The following is a 21400-nucleotide window of genomic DNA, read 5'->3' as shown; positions in this document are numbered from 1 at the left end:
CAAGAAACCACGACATACAAAGGACATCTGCTGGAAGCTTCATCCTGGACTTCTCCCTGATAGGTTTAAGAACAATAATAGCCCTAAGAAGGGCAGCCAGGTGGGAAAACCCAAGACTGCTAATGCTGCTACAGTACTTGAAGGGGGAAGTAAGGAGAGTGAAGAGAAATCAACTATTGAGCAGTTGGCTGCAATGAAGCTGGATTTTGAGAAGTATGGGAGGCTCCTAAATTACTTGGAAGCTACAATTTCTTCAGCTCACCCTTCCAACAGTGCATCATCTTCATTAGCTTTTGCTCACTCAGGTACTCGTGCTTCTGCAAATCATGCTTCAATTTCAGGTAATCATAAAATCCCTTGGATTATCAATTCTGGTGCATCAGACCTTATGACCAGTCTATCTAACCTTTTTTGCTCATATCACCTTCTCTCTGGGAAAGAGAAAATATCCCTTGCCGATGGGTCCCTTGCCCTCATCTCTGGTAAAGGTGATATAAAGACCTCTGACACCCTGTTCTTATCTTCTGTTCTTCATGTCCCTAAGCTTAACACAAACCTCTTATCTGTTAGTAGCTTAACAAAGTCCATGAATTGCAGCATAACCTTCTTTCCCACTCATTGTGTTTTTCAAGGCCTATAGTCTCAGAGGATGATTGGGAGTGGCCATGAGGTGAACGGAATATACTTGATGGACACACCGGATCAAGATTTGGGACCACCTCATGGAGTTGCCTTAGATTCAGTCGTGTCAGAGTCTGTTAACAAAATTTTATTATGTCATTTTTGGTTTGGTCACTTGTCTTTTTCTGCTTTGAGTCATCTGTTCCCAGATATGTTTAAAGGAGTGTCTTTATCGAGTCTTCATTGTGAATCATGTGAGCTGGCAAAGCATTGTAGACATTCCTATTCAATTAGCAATAAAAGATCACTTTCTCCTTTCCATATTGTTCACTCTGATGTGTGGGGGCCATATTACATGCCAACCATGGGGGTTATAGGTACTTTATGCTTTTTATTGATGATTATTCACGTTACACTTGGATTTATCTCATGAAATCCAGGGATGAAGTACCAGCTATTGTGAAAATTTTTCATGAACTCATCCTCACCCAGTTTAATACTCGTATCAAAATATTCCGCTCTGACAATGCTAAGGAGTATTTTGAGAGAACCCTCTCCACCTATCTTGAAACTTTTGGGGTTATTCATCAAAGTTCTTGTTCCTACACTCCGCAACAAAACAGGGTGGCGGAAAGAAAGAACAGGCATGTGGTTGAGGTTGCCAAATCCCTCTTGTTTGCATCCCATGTTCCTGTAAAGTTTTGGGGAGATGCTGTTCTTACTGCTACCTTTCTGATCAACCGTATGCCCTCTTGGGTCCTTGGCTTTAAAACTCCTTTTAGTCTTCTCTTTCCTGATGAGGATCTCTTTTCTCTTCTTCTCCGTGTGTTTGGGTGTACTTGCTATGTGCATATTCATAGTCACCAAAGGCATAAGTTTGAACCTAAGGCTCATAAGTGTGTGTTTCTGGGATATGCTTCCACACAGAAGGGTTATTGTTGTTTTGATCCAGTTCGTGGCACTCGCTTTATATCTCAGAATGTCACCTTTGCAGAGTTGACTCCCTTCTTTAGTGTTCCTTCCGAGGGGGAGAAATCTGATGAGCCCTTTGCTATGTCTCCAGCTGTTCCTCTTCCCATCCCTTGTGAGTCCGATTATGGGGTGTCCACTTCTTCCACTGGACCTACCTTTGATATCCCTGCTCCTCCTCTTTCTGCTCCTGCTCTCCAAAGGTGGTACCAAAGGCAGAGATTCAGACATGTGCAGGTTATTTACAAAAATAAAAAGAGTCATACAACCTGGGGAGTGATAAGGTAGAATCCAACTGCATCCTAGTACTTTGTTTTTATTTGTTATGTTTGTTAACAGGTCTTGTCTTTTTGTGTCTATTAACTTTTCTCTTTTCTATGGTTGTGAGTTGGCTGCCCCTTTAAGGGCAGATTTGTAATTGTCCTCATTATGTTAAGTTTAATAAAGATTAGAGGAGAAGGGGAGACATGGCCTCGAGCCATCTTCTTCCTTTCCTTTCTTAATCTTCTTCTTCCTTTTCTCTATAGTTTCTCTTCTTTCTTCCCTCCTTTTTCACATATAATTTGAGATTTATTTTCTGATTTATTGGATTGAATCACATCTTGAAACAGATACTAGGAATTAATAAAAGGAACATTACCAATTTTGCTCCTAGCTATCTAGGGTGTGTTAGACAGTGTATGCCCTTAGCTCCAATCAGATTGATTTACATAAACATTTATCAGTAAATGAATAAAGTACATTATTGTTTTATGTTCAAATTGGTGTGTTTCTGTGAATTACTCTTTAAATTAGACACTTATGAGATTCGTGTTAGTTTAGAATGCTCTTAGCCAAGGGATAGACTTGGGGAATTTATTCTAACAAGGGTGACACTAGTGTACTGCGGAATTGGTGGAGTAGCTTGTCTTAGCTGCTAGGGTTAGACCTTAAGCACAGCTAGTGGGTGTTTGGAAGAAACGTTGAAACTGAACCAATTTTTAGTTATGCCTTGGACCTTGTAGATAGATGGGCAAAACTGAAAAGTTCACTTATCAACAAATTTGATTATGATACTGACTAGGTTTTGGACTGAATTGTCTTTGATATGCCAAACAGTGAGATCCATTTTGGGTCAAATATTTGGGTATGTTGGGGCAGTTCAGGAAACTACCTGAGTGGGTGATCATAGTGATAGGATTGATTCCTTTGTCAAAGTGAATATTAGGGTTTTTTTTACTCTTTGATGGAAACCTAAATTGCTAGTAGTGGATTTCAACTTTATTTGAAATTTGATTTGTAAAGTGTATTTATATGTTATATTATTACTATATTATGGAAAATGTTTGCAAAAGGTTTTAATCCCGGGATCCATTCGAGCAAAGAGTGTGACGCTGCACTTTGCATTCAGAGAAGAGGCCCTTTCTTGTGTGTAGTGTTTTGATGATTTTGGGCTGAGAGGTTAGGTGTGAGAGATCATTACAAGGCTGATTACCTGATGGGCTTTATCTTATATCCTTCCATTATCTTCGGGTTTTCATAGGGTGGCTGAATCTAAGGATCATTTGTGTAAATGTTGGGCCCAAGCTGAGCCAAGCTGATTAGGTTAGGAGTTCACTACCCCTGAGTAGTGAATTTGGCCTAACCTTTTTCAGAGGTGGGGATGAACCCTTATGGACTTTCTTGTGTGTAGTGTTTTGATGATTATGGGCTGAGAGGTTAGGTGTGAGAGACCATTACAAGGCTGATTACCTGATGGGCTTTATCTTATATCCTTCCATTATCTTCGGGTTTTCATAGGGTGGCTGAATCTAAGGATCATTTGTGTAAATGTTGGGCTGAAGCTGAGCCAAGCTAATTAGGTTAGGAGTTCACTACCCCTGAGTAGTGAATTTGGCCTAACCTTTTTCAGAGGTGGGGATGAACCCTTATGGACTTTTGTGAGAACTTCGTGGGTCCCATGCCATACCATATTCTTGCCCAAGGTGGTTATGCAACACCTTGGGACATGAACTATTAAAAAAATGGGCCTAAGGCCCATTGCTAAATGATTAGTTAAGAGGTCACATGAAGTTGTCATGTGATTTGGGTCAAAAAAGGGTATAGATCTGGGTATAGAACACCCATTCTCTTAAGAAGATAGTGCTTATCAATTAAAGATAAACTCTTAATCCAAATTTGATTTAGATCAATTCCTGATTAGATTAGGAGAGTTCTTTATATAAGGGACTAAGGAGGGACATGTAATACAATCAGTTCTCTCCATTCTCTTGCATTCTTCTCTTCTCTTTTTCTTCCTAGAAACCCTAATTCGACCTAGCTGTGTTAGGGGCTGATTTCCATCAGTTATTTACTGTGTTTTTGGAAGAAAAAAATTAGAGGATACCATGTTCACACAGCCACATCGTTCTAAGCAAGTTTGGAATCGGTTTTGCTGAAACAATGTTGCTGTATAAGGCACATAATAAAGGGTCATAATGAAAATACAAAGAAAGAAAAATATATAAGATAGAATACAATGGCGTGATTACCGTTCTTTCTACAGCTATGGCAGGTTTATTAACATGTCATTAATGTGTATTTTCTCATGCATTTGTTGGGCTAATCTGACCAACCCAACCCAATTATGAAAATCGAGATACTTGGATTGGGTCAGGATTACACATTCTTAGGTTAGGTTGGCTAGGGTTGAACTCATCAGATTGAGGCTTGGGTTTGGCTGGATCTGGTTAGGAATGAGGCACCCTTGCCATAGGTTTGGTATTTAGTAGGAAATAAGTGTTGGATCAGCTCTCTTATTCTGAATTCAATTATTGGCTCTATTAGATGAAAAATTTGTTCTCATCTTTGTTTCGTACTTGTACCAGCTAATTAACTATGTCAAAATTTCCCTAGGTTGGTATTTCTTCAGGAGCTGCTGCTGCTGCTGCCATTACCATAGCAAAAAGACCTGAGAATGCTGGAAAACTTATTTCTGTGAGAAACTTTTCCATATCTGAATTTTATTTAAGTTTCCTGATGGAAATTAACAGAAAACAGTGAAATAACCTTGATAAGAAAAAGAAACTGTTAGAGTCGGCTGTTAAGGGGTATTTTGGTCATTTTATCTTATATTAAGAGTGTGGTATAATATCTTTTATGTTTTGTTTTAAGTGTTATGTCCCATACTAATAGGGGCATAAGTATCTTTGTAACTTTAATTAGAAACATTTAAATAATATCTGGCTGACTATAGAGTTAGACTTTCTCTCTAGTTCAAACCAGAATTTCTCTCCTATCTCTTCTTCTCTTCTTTCTCCCTTCTCTCTTTCTTCTCTGTTCTGTTTCTCTATTGTTATAGGATTGAAACCAGTACAGATTAGATCTGTAATCAATTCAGAGGTCAACCCAGAATTTTGGATAACCTTGTACCCTAGTTGTCTGCAGAGATCTCATCATCGATCACTTGGAGATTCACAGAAGGGCTGAAAAGGAGTGATCGTTTTCTTCTTTTGGAGGTTTTCATGACTCTAGTTGGTGGTGCAGTGAGTGTTTCAGGTAGTTGGACAGATTGGTCCAGGGCCAATTTGTGTGGTTTAAATATGTAGGTTGAATGGGTGTTACAGTGTGAAACAGGTGTTGGTTAGTTGCAGACTTAGTGGTATGTATGTGGGGTGTGTCCAGGTGGTTTTGTGGTGCTGAAAGTTTAGGACAAGTGACTGTTATTGCTGGAAACTGTGACAGCAGATGTTTTATGCAATAATCAGCCATTAGTGGTGCAATGTGGTGGCTAGAAAGTGGTGTGATATACTAGTGAGTGAGAAGTTCTTTTTTTTTTTTTACCTTGGCAACTATGAAAGACAATAATGAACACAAATCTAGTGTTATGATTCCCCCTGATTACCTGAATGTACAGATGACTTCTATTAAACTGAATGTGCCTTAAACAAAGTCTGTAGATGTCTTCTTAGGACTAAGAAGAAAGTGAAGCATGCGAAAGAAGAAAAACCCTCAGTTGATTCTCAAGGGTATAGTTGATTCTCATACATTGCTATTGCTATAGAGAAGCAAACTGAAGTGCTGCTAAATTTGGTCAATGTAACCATTTAGTCTTTTTTGAGCATTCGCCTTCTGAGATGGTTGTGGAATAGCATGGAACCCAAGATTAGTGTGAACATTATGTTCTTAGATACAATCAAGGAGATTTGGGACCATGCAAAATTGCAACAATAGAGAGAACAACTTGAATTGTTAGTAGGGCTAAAGGTTGAATATGAAACAGTGAGAGCACAGATACTAGGTGGGTTTGCCTTTCCCTCTCTTGAGGAAGTGTTTGCTTGTCTCTGATGGATGTTTTTGGACCTACAAAGAACTCTACTACGTCTGATAGGTTTGCTTTTGTAGTGACAAAAAGGGAAGGTTGTGGAGATAAAGGATGAGTCCGAGGAGTTAAGCTAGGTGGTGGTGGTGGTGGTAGTGGTCCCATGTTCAATTGTGGTGGTGGGTGCATTGGAGGTCGAGATTCAAGGGGAGTCCATGGTATAGGACGTAGTAATGATCTGGGGAAGTGTACATATTGTGGAATGGAGGGACACATTGCCAATTTTTGTTATGATTTACATGGGCCACCTTCAACTTGGGCCAATCATGCAGTGGCTAGTGGTGGTGGTACAAGAGATGAAATTCAACAAGTTGATTAGACACCTACATCTATAGATGCCTCTAAGAAAGAATGATGAGTATTCTACGTGATGAGTATGAGCGGTTACTCTTGGCTACCTCCTAGCAGAATACAACTACCCTTGCCCACTCAGGTATGGTTTATCTGGCATCTGAACCCTCCCATTGGATTATTGACTCGGGAGCTTCCGATCATATGATTGGGAATCTAGTTGTGTTTTCTTCTCTTTCTCAGTCTTCTACATCTGACACATTTACTCTTGTTAATGGCTTCACATCTTCTATTTGTGGTTTTGGTAATGTTAAGATAGATTCATTGCCCTTGTCTTCAGTTTTTTATGTTCCCAAATTCCCCTTTAACCTTGTGTCTTCTAGTAAATTGACCAAGTCTCCTAATTTCTCCATCATCTTTTACCCTTCTTGTGTTTTTTTAGGATCTCAAGACAGGGATGAAGATTGGTGGAGGGCATGAAGCTGGTGGGTTGTAATATCTTGACGGTGGTGGTATGTTAGTAGCTCTTTAGTCATTTCTTTCTCCTCTCCAGTGGCATTGTAGACTTGGTCATCCATCTCTTAAGGCACTTAAGTTACTTGTTTTGTCGTTGAGTCGTCCTTCTACTTTGAAATGTGAGTCGTGTCAGTATGCAAAATATCGTGTTCCCTTTAGTTTTAGGGTTGATATTCATATGTCGAGTCCTTTTTCTTTGGTCCATTAGGACATTTGGGTCTAAATAAAATAGTGTCATACATGTATTTTGTAACGTTTTTTGATAATTATTCAAGGATGACATGGCTTTATCCTATGAATGAAAGGAGTGAATTGTTTGCCATTTTCCAAAAGTTTCATGCTGAAATTATCTCTCAGTTTGGTATACACATTAAAAGTCTTCGTTTTGATAATCGGCGAGAATATTTCTATACACTGTTTCAACAATATTTGGAACAATAAGGCATTATCCATCAAACTTCATGTACTTACCCCCCTTAACAAAATGGGGTTGCTGAGAGAAAGAACTGACATCTTTCAGAGATTACTCGGTCCCTTTTGCACCATATGAATGTACCTAAATGCTTTTGGAGTGATGCAGTGCTTACATCTTGCTTCCTTATTAATCAGATGCCCATTTCTATGCTTGAAGGTCATTCTCCTTTCTCTGTCTTGTTCCCCACTTTGTCTCCTTTTCCTTTCACTCCTGGGGTTTTTGGATGTATGTGTTTTGTTCATAATCTTGGGTCTGGGGTGAAGTAATTAGATGCACGATTTATTAAGTGTGTTTTTCTTGGCTATTCCAGGGCCCAAAAAGGGTATAAGTGTTATAATCCTAGTTCCTGGCGTTCTTTTGCTTTTCCAAATGCTACTTTCTCTGAGTCTGTTCCGTTTCTTTCTTGATCAGATGTCTCTCCTTCACCTCCACTTCCTGTTTCAATTGAGGACCCCATTCCTCTTGTTCTAGTTGTAACCAAGCCCTCACCTCTATTGCAACTTCCTGTTGAACGACCACCAATTAGGCAAGTGTATATGCATCGCCATGTACCGGCTTCTCCTCTAGCCTCTAGTTTCTTCTCCATCAACAGATCTAGTAGTTGTTTCCATAGTAGCCTGGCCCCCCCTCTGACCTTGACTTCCCATTGCCTTGCAAATAGGTAAATGCAATTGCACTCTTCATCCCATTTCTAATTATGTTTCTGTGTTTTACCTTTTTGTCTCCCATCAACAGTTTGTTTCTCTTCTATCTACTATTTCTGTTCCTAAGAATGTCCAGAAAGCTCTTACCTCTCCAAGGTGGTGCCAAGCAATGGAAGAACTCTTAGCTCTAGCTCATAATCACATGTGGGATCTCACCATTTTTTTTCTTGGCAAACATGTTGTAGGGTTTAAATGGGATTATATTCTTAATGTTAGAGTTAGTTAGAAAAGGGTATTTTCGTCTTTTCTCTTTATGTATTATGCTGGCTGTATGTCTCCTCACATGCAGGGGCATTTCAGTCTTTTGTATCTTATATTTTCAAATGCAAAGTATATGGTCGACTGGGTTAGATGAAGAGGCTACCCAGTTCGACACTTTCTCTCCTTCCTCTTCTTCTTCTTCTTCTTCTTTCTTCTTTTTCTCTCTTCTCTTCTCTGTTCGGCCGAGCACTTTCATGGTATCAGAGCGCTAGTGTTAGAAGCTGACTGCAACCTTCTGTCTTCTCCATCTTCCTTATTTTCGTTTTTTTTTTTTTCTGGGCGTGAGAAATCTGGGTTAGAGAAGAAGAAACCCAGGTCTTTGCGGTAACATTTAGTAGTTTGTGATGGTAGGGTTTTATTTCTGCGGCAATACCTAAGGTTTCACGGCAGTAAGGGTTCTGCAGCAACCTTTTTTTATGGTGTGAGAAATCTGGGTTAGAGGACTGTGAAGTAACCCAGATTTCTGGTTCTGGTGACAGTAGGCAACTACAGCAGTTCGAGTGAACAAGAAATCCAAGGTTTTGTTTGTGTGTGGACTGCTGTCACTATATGTGACAACTGTGGTGGTCGAGTGGGTGTAGTGGTTGTGGTCTGCCTTCTAATGAGCAGTTTCGAGAGGGATTCTGGGTGTTTTTAAATCTGCCGGTGCACAGATTAGTGGTGTTCACAGTGGCCGAATGCATGCTAGGGCAGGCTAGTGGTGACTTTTAAGTGTGTTGGTGTGGAAGTAGGACAGTAGTGCAGTAGCTGAAATTTGTTTTTGTGACCAGCTTCGTAGAGTGCTATGGCATCAGTGGGTGATTGAAGTGGTGACCAGAAATTGAGTGTGATGATATTTCCTGATTTTTTAAGTGTACAAATGACATCCATCAAATTCAACGGTGAAAACTATGTTCCATGGGCCAAAAATCAGTGTTAACTTCATGTTTTTAGATACAACAATGGATATTTGGGAACATGTGAAGAAACTCTATTCGGGACAAGACAACACTACAAGGGTTTATCAGGTTTATCAGGAATATTATGCCAGCATGAAAAATCTTCGGAATGAGCTTAACGTCTATCATCCCTTAACCTCAGACGTTAAAATTCAGCAACAACAAAGGGAACAACTTGATGTTACACGGTTCTTGGTGGGGCTGAAAGCAGAGTATGAACCAGTCAGGGCATAGATATTGGGAGGATTTGCTCTCCCGTCTCTCGAAGAAGTGCTTGCCCGACTCCGTAGGATATCTCTTAGCCCCTTGGAGAGTAACACAACTTCCGAAAGATCAGCACTGGTTAGTACTCGAGGTGGTTCTTATGGGCAGAGAGGAGGTGGCTGTACAATTAAGGGGGGTTGTAGTAATCCTATGGGTGGTCATACCAGTGGAGGAGGTCATGATTTAGGTGGAGGTCGTGGCAGAGGAAGGGGGAGCACAACAGGGAAGTGTACACACTGTGGAAGAGGACACAATTAATTTTTGTTATGATTTACATGGCCCACCATCCACATGGGCTAATCATGTAGCTGTTAGTGGTAGTGAAAGTCAGTGATACTCAACCAGTTGATCCAGTATCTTCTACAGTCACAACTACCTCTGGGAGGGAAATGATGTGTATTCCCAGAGAGAAGCATGAGAGATTTCTACACATCAGAACATTGCTACCCTTGCTCATTTAGGTATATCTTGCCTAGCATCCAAACCCTCTCCTTGGATAATTGACTCTAGAGCCTCTGATCACATGACCGGGACTCCAAGTGTGTTTTCCTCCCTTCCTCCAACCTCTACATCAAATAATGTTACCCTTGCTAATGGATCTACCCCCATCTACGGTGTTGGTAATGTTACCACTGCATCTCTACCTTTGTCTTCTATCTTATATGTTCCCAAGTTTCCTTTTAATCATATGTCTGTTAGCAAACTAACCAAATCTCTCAATTGTTCTATCACATTTTACCAGTCATCTTGTGTTTTTTAGGATCTAACGACAGGGAAGAAGATTGGTGGAGGGCATGAAGCTAGAGGATTGTATTATCTTGACGGTGGAGGCTCTACAGTTGCACTTTTCAAACCTCCTTGACTCTTCTTCAGTGGCATTGTAGACTCGGCCATCCATCTCTTAAAGCTCTCAAGCTTCTTATTCCGTCATTGAGTAGTCTGTCATCTTTGCAGTGCGAGTCGTGTTAGTATGGGAAACATCATCAGGTTTCCTTCAGTCCTAGAGTTGATAGTCGTATGTTGAGTCCTTTTGATTTAGTTCATTCGGATGTTTGGGGTCCAATTAGAATTGAATCATACAATGGTTACAGATATTTTGTAATTTTTGTTGATGCTTGTTCCAAAATGACATGGCTTTGTTTAATGAAAGAAAGAAGTGAATACACAATTTGGTGTTTCACTTAAAATTCTTCGTTCTGGCACTGGTAGAGAGTATTTTCTTTCTTCCTTTCAGCAATACCTGGAACAACATGGTATAATTCATCAGACCTTTTGTGCCCACAGTCCTCAGAAAAATGGGGTAGTTGAGAGGAAGGATAGACATCTACTTGAAATAGCTCGGTCTCTTTTTCATCATATGAATGTTCCTAAGAGATTCTGGAGTGATGCAGTCCTTACTGCTTGTTTTCTCATTAATTGCATGCCCACGTTCGTTCTTGATGGTCGTTCTCCTTTCTCTATCTTGTTTCCTTCTTTGTCTCCATTTCCTTTGACACCCAGAATCTTTGGGTGTGTGTGCATTGTTCAGAATCTTGGTCCTGGTTTAGACAAGTTGGATACTCGCTCCATTAAATGTATCTTCCTTGGCTACTCTAGGACCCAGAAAGGGTATAAATGCTACAATCCTATTACCTGGAAATCCTTTGTCCTGATTTTACATTTTTTGAATATGTGCCTTACTTCTCTGGCCCTGGTACATATCCTTTGCCTACGAAGGTTCCTCTTCCTCTTCCAGTTGACAATTCCATTCCGGTGGTTCCTCTTGTGCTTGAGTCTCCCCCAGTCCCGTTAAAGGAGCGTCCTTAACGACCACCAATTTGTCAAGTGTATACTCATCGACAAAGACCAGCACCTCCACCACCTTCTACTCCGGCGGCAGATCTAGCCTCTTCGACATCTGACTTGGCTTCTGATCTTGACCTTCCTATTGCATTACGGAAAGGTAAATGTAGTTGCACAGTTCACCCCTTATCCAATTATGTTTCTGTATCTCACCTTTCTGCTTCCCATCGCCAGTTTATTACTTTGCTGTCCTCTGTATCCATTCCTAAGGATGTTCAGGAGGCTCTTATATCGCCGGGGTGGTGGAAGGCCATGGAAGAAGAACTCTCTACTCTTCATCACAATCAGACATGGGAACTAGGCTATGTTGAAACCTTCTCTCCAGTTGCAAAGATTGGCTCTGTCTGTGTGTTAATTTCCTTAGCTGTCATGCATGATTGGCCTCTATTTCAGTTTGATATTAAAAATGCCTTTCTTCATGGCGATCTTCTAGAGGAGGTGTACATGGAGCAACCATCGGGGTTTGTTGCTCATGGGGAGGATGGTAAGGTGTGTAAGCTCAAGAAAGCAATTTATGGGCTTTGTTAGTGGTGTTAGTGAAGGGGTATTTCAGTCTTTGTACTTGTTGAGAATGCTGATGTGTACTGTTATGTTAGTTCGAGTGCCTCTTACTTAAAGAAGGGCACTCAAGTCTTTTTCAATAAGTCAATAATATAATAATAGGTCTGGCCGAATCAAGGGATTAACTTTTTTCCCTAATTCGAACCAGCCTTTCTCTCTTTTCTCTCTTCTCTCTTTTCTTCTTTCCTCTCCTACTTCTTGCTGTCTACTTTACTCTACAGTCAACGAACAAGACAGAATTCTATGGCAGGTCAAACTTCAACATGGTATCAGAGCTAGGTTCACCAAATCAGACTTGCTAGAATTATGCCTTCTGCGCATTCGAATTAGGGTTTCACTTGGGGTTCTCAGTTGTGAGTTGGAGACTGGGAAAAGGGCTGAAAAGGAGTGATCGCCCTCTTCCCTAGGAGGTCTCTATGCCTCCGATTGTGTCGTTGGTGATTGGTTGCTGTGGTTTCTAAGCCCTAGTTAGGGCTGGTACGTGTGGTGCAGTGGTGTCTCAGCCCTTCGTATGGTTGGCCTTCAGGCGATGAGGTAAAGTTTTTTTTATATATATTTTTTTTTTGTTATGGAATACATGAGAGGTGTAGTACAGTTCGCATGATGGGTTCTCAGATTGCAGTATGCTAGGGTTTATGCTAGGGTTTATTCTGGTTTGTGTGTGATTCGAATGGCAATAGTGTCTACTTAATGGTGAAGCTTCCTATAGTTGTGGATTAATGTTGGTGGTGTTACAAGTGTGGTTTTCAGCTTTTGATATCGCTGAAATCAGTGTGTAGACCTCGGTGAGTAGGGGTTGTGGTGTTGTAGTTTTCAACATTTAATACTGCTGAAATCAGTGTACAGACTTCGGTGAGTAGGGTTTGTGGTGTTGCAGTTCTCAGCTGTTGAAATCAGTGTGCAGATTTCGATGAAGTGTCTGTGTGTAGTGTGCAGTGTGTAGTGCTCCTAATTCAGTGCTCAGAATTAAGGGAGTTCGGCAATGGCAGATAACAGTGATAGTAAACCTAGTGTCATGATATCTACTGACTACCTGAATGTCCAAATGACCTCCATTAAACTGAATGGAGAGAATTATGTCCCTTGGGCCAAGTCTGTAGAGGTTTTTCTAAAGGCGAAGAAGAAAGTGAAGCATATAAGAGAGGAGAAACCCCCCGCTAATTCTCAGGAGTATGAAGACTGGGAACAGGAAGATGCACAGATCATTACATGGTTGTGGAACAGTATGGAACCCAAAATCAGTGTGAACTTCATGTTTCTTGACACAGCCAAAGAGGTGTGGGATCATGCCAAGAAACTGTATTCAGGTCAGGATAATACCACTAGGGTATATCAACTGTATCAGGAATACTTCAATCTGCAACAGGGAAATCAGAGCCTTGAGGAGTACTATGCCAATGTGAGGAATATCCGTAATGAGTTAAATGTCTATCATCCTCTCACTTCAGATGTCAAAGTTCAACAGCAACAGCGAGAGCAGCTTGATGTAACACGGTTTCTGGTGGGGCTGAAGTCTGAGTATGAACCAGTACGAGCCCAGATACTAGGGGGATCTGCTCTTCCATCTTTAGAGGAGGTGTTTGCTCGTCTTCGGAGGGCTTCCATTGGATCTATGGACTCTAATGTCTCCGATAAATCAGCATTTGCAGTGTCAAGAGGCCGAGGTGGCAGAAGTGGGACTCGAGGAACCCAGCCTGGTAGGAGTGGTAGTGGTGGATCTACACATATCCGTGGTGGTGGTCGTACTGGAGGCAGAGATTCAGGGGGAGCTCGTGGTAGAGGACGTGGCTCGGGTCCACGGAAGTGTACTCACTGTGGTTTGGATGGACATACCATTAACTACTGCTATGACTTACATGGTCCTCCCTCGACGTGGGCCAACCATGCCATGACTAGTGACACCAGTTTCAGCCCTACACAGGAGAAACGGTCAGCTGACCCGATGCCTTCTACTCCCTCAGATGGTCCACCAGTTTCAGCCCTCCACGTCATCTATCTGTGGTGTTGGTAATGTTGACCTAGACCCTGTATCCCTATCCTCTGTTTTATATGTACCTAAGCTTCCATTTAATCTTATGTCTGTTAGTAAGCTGACCAAGTCACTTAAGTGCTCCATCACTTTTTACCCTTCTATGTGTGTTTTTCAGGATCTCAAGACGGGGATGAAGATTGGTGGAGGGCATGAAGCCGGTGGACTGTATTATCTTGATGGTGGTGGACGAACGTCAACGGCTCTTCAGTCATCCATTTCTCCTCTCCAGTGGCACTGTAGATTTGGTCATCCTTCGCTGAAAGTGTTGCAGTCCTTAGTCCCTTCATTGAGTCAACTTTCTGTTTTAGATTGTGAGTCTTGTCAATTTGGGAAACACCATCGTGTTCCCTTTCGTTCTAGGGTCGATAACCGTGTGTCGAGTCTTTTTTCTTTAATTCATTCAGATGTTTGGGGTCCTTATAAAGTGATGTCATATAATGGATACCGATATTTTGTTATTTTTGTTGATGACTGTTCAAGAATGACGTGGCTCTATTTAATGAAAGAAAGAAGTGAATTATTTTCCATCTTCCAGAAATTTTATGCTGAGATCCGCAATCAATTTGGTGTTCACATCAAAATTTTCCGTTCTGATAATGGTCGTGAATACTTGTCTTCATCTTTTCGAGAATACTTGGACCAACATGGCATTATACACCAAACTTCATGTACCTATACTCCGCAACAAAATGGGGTTGCTGAGAGAAAGAACCGCCATCTTGTAGAAACGGCACGCTCCCTCATGCACCACATGAATGTTCCCAAAACTTTTTGGAGCGATGCAATGCTCACCTCTTGTTTCTTAATTAATCGGATGCCCACGTCTATCCTTGATGGTCGTTCTCCTTTTAGTGTCTTATTCCCCAACATGTCTCCGTTTCCGCTTTCTCCTCGGGTATTTGGGTGTGTCTGCTTCGTTCATAATCTGAGTCCCGGGACTGACAAGTTAGATGCACGTTCCATGAAGTGTATCTTCCTTGGTTATTCCCGAACTCAGAAAGGGTACAAGTGTTATCATCCTAGTTCTCGTCGTTCCTTGGTATGTGCTGATGTTACATTCTTTGAGTCTACTCCGTTCTTCGTGGGGTCCGGTGCTGCTGCTTCCCCCACATCACCACCTCCTCTTCCTCTTCCTGTGGCTGATCCACCTCCTTTGGTTCCAGTCATGCCTACGTCCTTGCCTCCGGTGCCACCATTGGTTGACCGTCCACCCATCCGTCACGTGTATACACATCGCCCACGTGTACCGGCTGCAGCTCCTCCAGCTTCATCACCGTCGACAGATCCAGCTCCAGCTTCGACACCAGCCTCCGACCTAGATCTTCCTATTGCCTTACGGAAAGGTAAGCGTACTTGCACCCTTCACCCTATTTCCAATTTTGTTTCACTTACCCACCTCTCCGCTTCCCATCGCCAGTTCATATCTTTGTTATCCTCCGTGGTTGTTCCTAAGGATGTCCAGGAAGCCCTTACCTCTCCAGAGTGGTGCCGTGCCATGGAAGAAGAGCTCTCTGCTTTGCATCATAATCACACTTGGGATCTCACCGCTCTTCCTCCTGGGAAGCAGGCTGTCGGTTGTAAGTGGGTGTATAGTGTTAAGTACTTGCCAGATGGTCGTGTTGAGCGCCTGAAGGCGCGGCTGGTTGCCAAAGGGTACTCCCAAACCTATGGCATTGACTACACGGAGACGTTCTCCCCGGTTGCTAAGATAGGGTCAGTTCGTGTCGTCATCTCTCTTGCAGCTATGTCTGGTTGGCCTCTCCATCAGCTCGATATCAAAAATGCCTTTTTGCATGGGGATTTGCTCGAGGAGGTCTACATGGAGCAACCACCTGGGTTTGTTGCTCAGGGGGAGGATGGTAAGGTATGTAGACTTAAGAAGGCTATTTATGGACTTAAACAGTCCCCTCGAGCATGGTTTGGTAGGTTCAGTGAGGTGGTCAAGAAGTTTGGTCTGAAACAGTGCCAAGTTGATCACTCTGTCTTCAGTCTTGACTCTTCGGCAGGTAAAATAATATTGGTGGTGTATGTGGATGATATCGTTGTGACTGGGAATGATAAAATGGGCATTGACAGATTGAAGGCATTCCTACAGGAACACTTTCAGACAAAGGACCTTGGCAAGTTGAAATACTTTTTGGGCATAGAGGTAGCAAGATCTAAGCATGGCATTAATTTGTGCCAGAGGAAATATGTGCTTGATTTACTGGAAGAAACAGGATTGTTGGGTACTAAACCGGCTGAGACACCTATGGAAACAAATACGAGGCTGAGCAGTGATATAGGTGAAGTGTTTGAAGAGCCTGGCAGATACCGACGACTTGTAGGCAAACTAAACTATCTAACCATTACTCGGCCAGATATTTCATTTGCGGTTAGTGTGGTGAGTCAGTTCATGCAGAAACCTTTGGTCCCACATTGGAATGCAGTGCTAAGGATTGTGAGGTATCTGAAAGGAGCTCCTGGTCGTGGTTTGCTGTACAGAAGTGGTGGAAAACTGGTAGTAGAAGGATACACCGATGCTGATTGGGCAGGTTCTATGTCTGATAGACGATCTACCACAGGCTATTGCACCTTTCTGGGGGGTAACCTGGTAACATGGAAAAGTAAGAAGCAAACAGTTGTGGCAAGAAGCAGTGCAGAAGCGGAATATAGGGCCATGGCACATACTGCTTGTGAACTAGTGTGGCTGAGGAACCTTCTACAGGAGATAGGATATGACATCAGTACTCCAATGAAGCTCTACTGTGACAATCAGGCAGCGGTTCATATCTCTTCCAATCCAGTGTTTCATGAAAGAACCAAGCACATCGAAGTTGACTGTCATTTTGTGAGAGAGAAGGTGCTGAATGGGGTGATAGAAACTGCATATGTTAGTACGGGAAACCAGTGGGCAGACTTGTTTACAAAAGGCTTGAGTCGGGGGAGAGTGGACTACATATGTAACAAGCTGGGATTATATGATATATACTCACCAGCTTGAGGGGGAGTGTTAGTGGTGTTAGTGAAGGGGTATTTCAGTCTTTGTACTTGTTGAGAATGCTGATGTGTACTGTTATGTTAGTTCGAGTGCCTCTTACTTAAAGAAGGGCACTCAAGTCTTTTTCAATAAGTCAATAATATAATAATAGGTCTGGCCGAATCAAGGGATTAACTTTTTTCCCTAATTCGAACCAGCCTTTCTCTCTTTTCTCTCTTCTCTCTTTTCTTCTTTCCTCTCCTACTTCTTGCTGTCTACTTTACTCTACAGTCAACGAACAAGACAGAATTCTATGGCAGGTCAAACTTCAACAGGCTTAAACAGTCTCCTCGTGCTTGGTTTGGAAAATTTAGTGAGGTGCTGAAGGAGCTGAATGTGAAGTTGGGAAGTGACATAGGTGAATTGTTTGATAATCCTGGAATGTATAGAAGGCTAGTGGGAAAACTAAACTATCTAACTATCACTAGGCCTGATATCTCATTTGCTGTTTGTATGGTAAGTCAGTTTGTGCAGAGTCCTCGGGTACCTCACTCGGATGCAGTTCTTAGGATTGTGCGGTATTTGAAAGGGGCTCTAGGTCGTGGGTTACTGTATAAGCTAGGGGGTAATCTTAAAATAGTTGGATACACTGACACAAATTGGGCTAGATCTGTATTAGACAGAAGATCCACCACAGGTTATTGCACCTTTCTTGGAGGAAATCTTTTGACTTGGAAGAGCAAGAAGCAGTGCAGAAGCAGAATACAGGGCCATGGCACACACTGCATGTGAATAGTATGGTTGAAGAATCTATTGCAGGAAATCAGTTTCTCAGTAAGCAAACCCATGAAGCTATGTTGTGACAATCAAGTTGCAATTCACATTTCATCCAACCTAGCTTTTCATGAGAGAACTAAACACAGAGAGGTAGATTGTCACTTTGTAAGGAAAAAGGTCATCAATGGTGTGATAAAGGCAGAGCATGTGAGAACAGGTGATCAATGGGCAGATCTGTTCACCCTTGCACGTGCACAGCTAACTTTTCGAATGCCATCTGATAATCTTGGACGGAGCCAGTCTGTCGTAGCTTAGCGAGGCTTTCATCATAGTTTTCGAAAGCCGAGACTCCAAATCTCATGGTTTAGGCATTGGTGAAGTCCAACCATGTGGCTCTTGGGTGTCGTCGCCAGTACCACTGGTACCAGACAATCGCCTCTTCTTCCAGATGTGCGGATGCTAGTGGAACACGATTAGGTCCCTGCGTATCGTTCGAAGTACCTTTCGGTTCGCAGAAGCTAGGATGTGGGATCCCCCCTGCGAAGACGGGAAACTTGATTCTTGTCGTTCTTGATCCGCTTCGGTGACTAGTGTCACTGTGTTCTTCCTGCCCTCCCCGATTCGGCACTGGTGGTGTCTGTTCCAGTCGCCCAAGCAAGGACGTGAAGCTTTGTTTTATTTCTTTGACGTCAGCCGATAATATTTGCATTTCTCCTTCCATGTTGTCGACCTTGTTCTCCATCGTAGACGACCTTGTTCTCGGCATCTTGGCTCTGATACCAACTTGTTAAGTAACTGCCTAACTCTCAGGGACTTTTCGAGGAAGCCTACCTCCTAACAAGAGAGAGAGAAGAGAGAGAGAGTGAATTCCCAAAATCAAATACCTCCTCTCCTGGCTTCCTTTCCTTATTTATAACACTTCCGTTACAATTCTGTTATATCAGCCTCTCCACTTGTCCAGTTTGTTATTTAGTTTGTTCTAGTGGTTGGCTGTCAGTTACATTACTTAAAGGCTGATGTGGCCTTTTCTTGTACACTTGTCCCTCTGTTCCCTTTATTTGTGTCTTAACAGTCCCTCCTCCCTTGAAAATGACCTTGCCCTCAAGGTCAAGATGTGGAAATCTATTCTGTAAGTCCAAGTAAGGTTCCCAAGTTTCATCTTCAAGTGGGAGACCTGACCATACCACCAATGACTCTGGTTCGATGTGATCCCCTTTGCGTATCCACCTGAAATCTGTAATCTGGGTGGGCTTAGTTTGAACTTGGCCATCTTCCGAGAATGATGGAAGGGTGGTTGTTGTTTGTTAAAGTGTGCCGAATAGGGGTAGTTTAGTCTTCTAATCTTTGTTAAGTAGCTTGCTTATGTGGCAGTATTATTAGAGTCTCTTTGCCCCACACTTAAGTAAGGGCATTTTTGTCTTTGTAAAGATTATTAGAGTCTAATATAGATTAAGGGGGTCGATTGTATGGGTAACCCATCAGATTTCGACAGACCCTTCTTCTTCTTCTTCTCTTCTTCTTCTTCTTCTTCTATTTCTGGTTCGGACTACTGTAGCACCAGTCGAAACATGGTATTAGAGCCATGCTCCTGACTGACTTCAGTTGGTAAAGCACCTCAACAGTGTTCGTGACTCTTCTCCTTCGTTTCTGGTCAGTCAATGGAGAGAACTTGTTCGCCCTAGGTCAGAAACATCACAGCTCGTCTCTCTTTGCTGCGCATAACCCTCTTCAGCAAGGAAAGTGACTTCAGCAGTGAATGGTTGGTTGATATTCTCAAAGGAAGGTCGGTTATCTCTTCTTCTAGTGTTACTGATATTTCTGGGTAGAAACCCTACAAGAAGCTGTTAGTATTGATTGGAACCTAGAGAACTAGGTTCATTGTTGCCCTAGAAAGGGCTGTGTGTGCAGTTGTCGAGTGGTGTTAGGGCTGCTGTGAGCTGTTGAATGGTGTAGGGCTGCTGTGAGTTGCCGAGTGGTGTTAGGGCTGCAGTAAGTGGCCGAGTAATGTAAGGTGGAATGCAATGACCTTGCCGAGCTCTTTGTGATTGTGTAATGCCCTCTTAAGTGTGTTAAACAGGTCTGAACTGGGTGTAGCAGATTTGACTGTGTTATGGTGCTTGTGATGCACAATTTTTTTATTGAGTGGTTGTAAGAGGGCCTATTTGTGATTAGTGAGTGGTAAATTGATGCTTATGTGGGTTGTAGGTGTGTGAAGTCAGCAGTAGTGTGAATAAGAACAAGTGTGTACTCCCACTGTTGTGTTTAGGGGCTGCAATAGGTGCTGAAATATCAAACTGTGAACAACATCAATCAGCTTGTAGCTGAGAAGTAAGGTTAGAGGCAACTGTGAAAGAGTACAATGGCAGCAATAGGAGATGGGTACAATGATCAGAAACCTAGTGTGGTTATTTCCCCCGACTACCTAGGGGTACAAATGACCTCAATTAAGCTGAATGGGGAGAACTATGTTCCATGGGCTAAATCAGTAGAAGTTTTTCTCAAGGCAAAGAAGAAAGTAAAGCATGTAAGAGATGAGAAGCTGCCGGTTGACTCTCCAGGGTTTGATGATTGGGAACAAGAAGATGCTCAAATCATGACTTGGCTGTGGAATAGTATGGAGCCCAAAATTAGTGCCAACTTCATGTTCCTTGATACGGCTAAGGATATATGGGAGCATGCTAAGAAGTTATATTCTGGACAAGATAACACAACAAGAGTATATCAGCTGTATCAGGAGTACTTTGATTTATAATAAGGAACCAGAACACTAGAAGAGTACTATGCCTGCATGAAGAATATAAGGAATGAACTCAATGTCTATCATCCCCTTACTTCAGATATTAAAGTTCAGCAACAGCAAAGGGAACAACTAGATGTTACAAGATTTTTAGTGGGGCTGAAGTCGGAATATGAACCAGTTAGAGCCCAAATACTAGGGGGCTCTACTCTTCCTACACTTGAGGAAGTATTCTCAAGGCTTCGTAGGATTTCTTTGGGACAGACTGAGAACCCCACACAATCTGATAGATCAACACTTGTGACAAGTAGAGGAGGTGGACATAGTACAAGAGGGGGTGATCATGCTCCCAGAGGAGGCCGTGGCAGAGGAAAAAATAACTCTACAAGGAAGTGTACTCATTGTGGTAGGGAATGACACAAAATGAATTTCTGTTATGACCTACATGGCCCTCCCTCTAAATGGGCTAATCATGTTGTAGCAGACGAGGTTGATATCAGTGACAGTAAACTGGCAGGCCGAACTCCTCCCACATCTACATCTACTTCTGGGAGGGAGATTGTGAGTGTACCGTGTGATGAATATGAACGGTTCCTTCAAACTACTTCACAGCATACCACTGCCACACTTGCCCAATCAGGTATTGCTTGCATGTCATCTAAAACTCCTTCCTGGATTATTGACTCTGGAGCCTCAAATCATATGACCGGGACTCCAGGTGTGTTCTCTTCTCTTTCCGAAACCTCCACATCACAAACTGTTACACTTGCCATTGGGTCCTCATCTCCCATCTGTGGTGTTGGTAATGTTGACATTGGCTTCTGTCCCCTTATCATCTGTTTTATATGTACCTAAGTTTCCATTCAATCTTATGTCTGTTAGTAAAATAACCAAAGCTCTTAACTGTTCTGTTACCTTCTTTCCTTCCACTTGTGTTTTTCAGGATCTCAAAACGGGGAAGAAGATTGGTGGGGGGCATGAAGCTGGTGGATTGTTTTACCTTGACGGTGGTGGATCTTCAATTGCACTTCAGACTTCCCTTACTCCTCTACAATGGCATTGCCGACTGGGACATCCATCTCTCAAGGTTCTCAAGATGTTGGTTCTGTCATTG

The 21400-nt window shown here is 42.3% G+C and overlaps 1 protein-coding gene across 4 annotated transcripts in view; it reads left to right on the top strand.

Annotated features, from left to right (window-relative positions):
* LOC104587849 (S-sulfo-L-cysteine synthase (O-acetyl-L-serine-dependent), chloroplastic) overlaps positions 1 to 21400 on the top strand; it is a 79300-nt gene that overhangs the window by 52862 nt on the left and 5038 nt on the right. For 3 of the 4 annotated variants that reach the window (XM_010245603.3, XM_088889142.1, XM_010245600.3), the window contains one exon: positions 4465 to 4545. The exons of the other annotated variant lie outside the window; for it this stretch is intronic. In XM_010245603.3, the coding sequence (XP_010243905.1) occupies positions 4465 to 4545 (81 nt within the window). The remainder of the gene's footprint in view (positions 1 to 4464; positions 4546 to 21400) is intronic. 4 annotated transcript variants of the gene reach the window in all.

The sequence above is a fragment of the Nelumbo nucifera genome, chromosome 5 (assembly GCF_055504915.1).
Source record: "Nelumbo nucifera cultivar China Antique chromosome 5, China Antique-T2T, whole genome shotgun sequence".
NCBI classification, from domain to species: Eukaryota; Viridiplantae; Streptophyta; class Magnoliopsida; order Proteales; family Nelumbonaceae; genus Nelumbo; species Nelumbo nucifera.
This window is presented reverse-complemented; position numbering and strand designations above follow the sequence as displayed.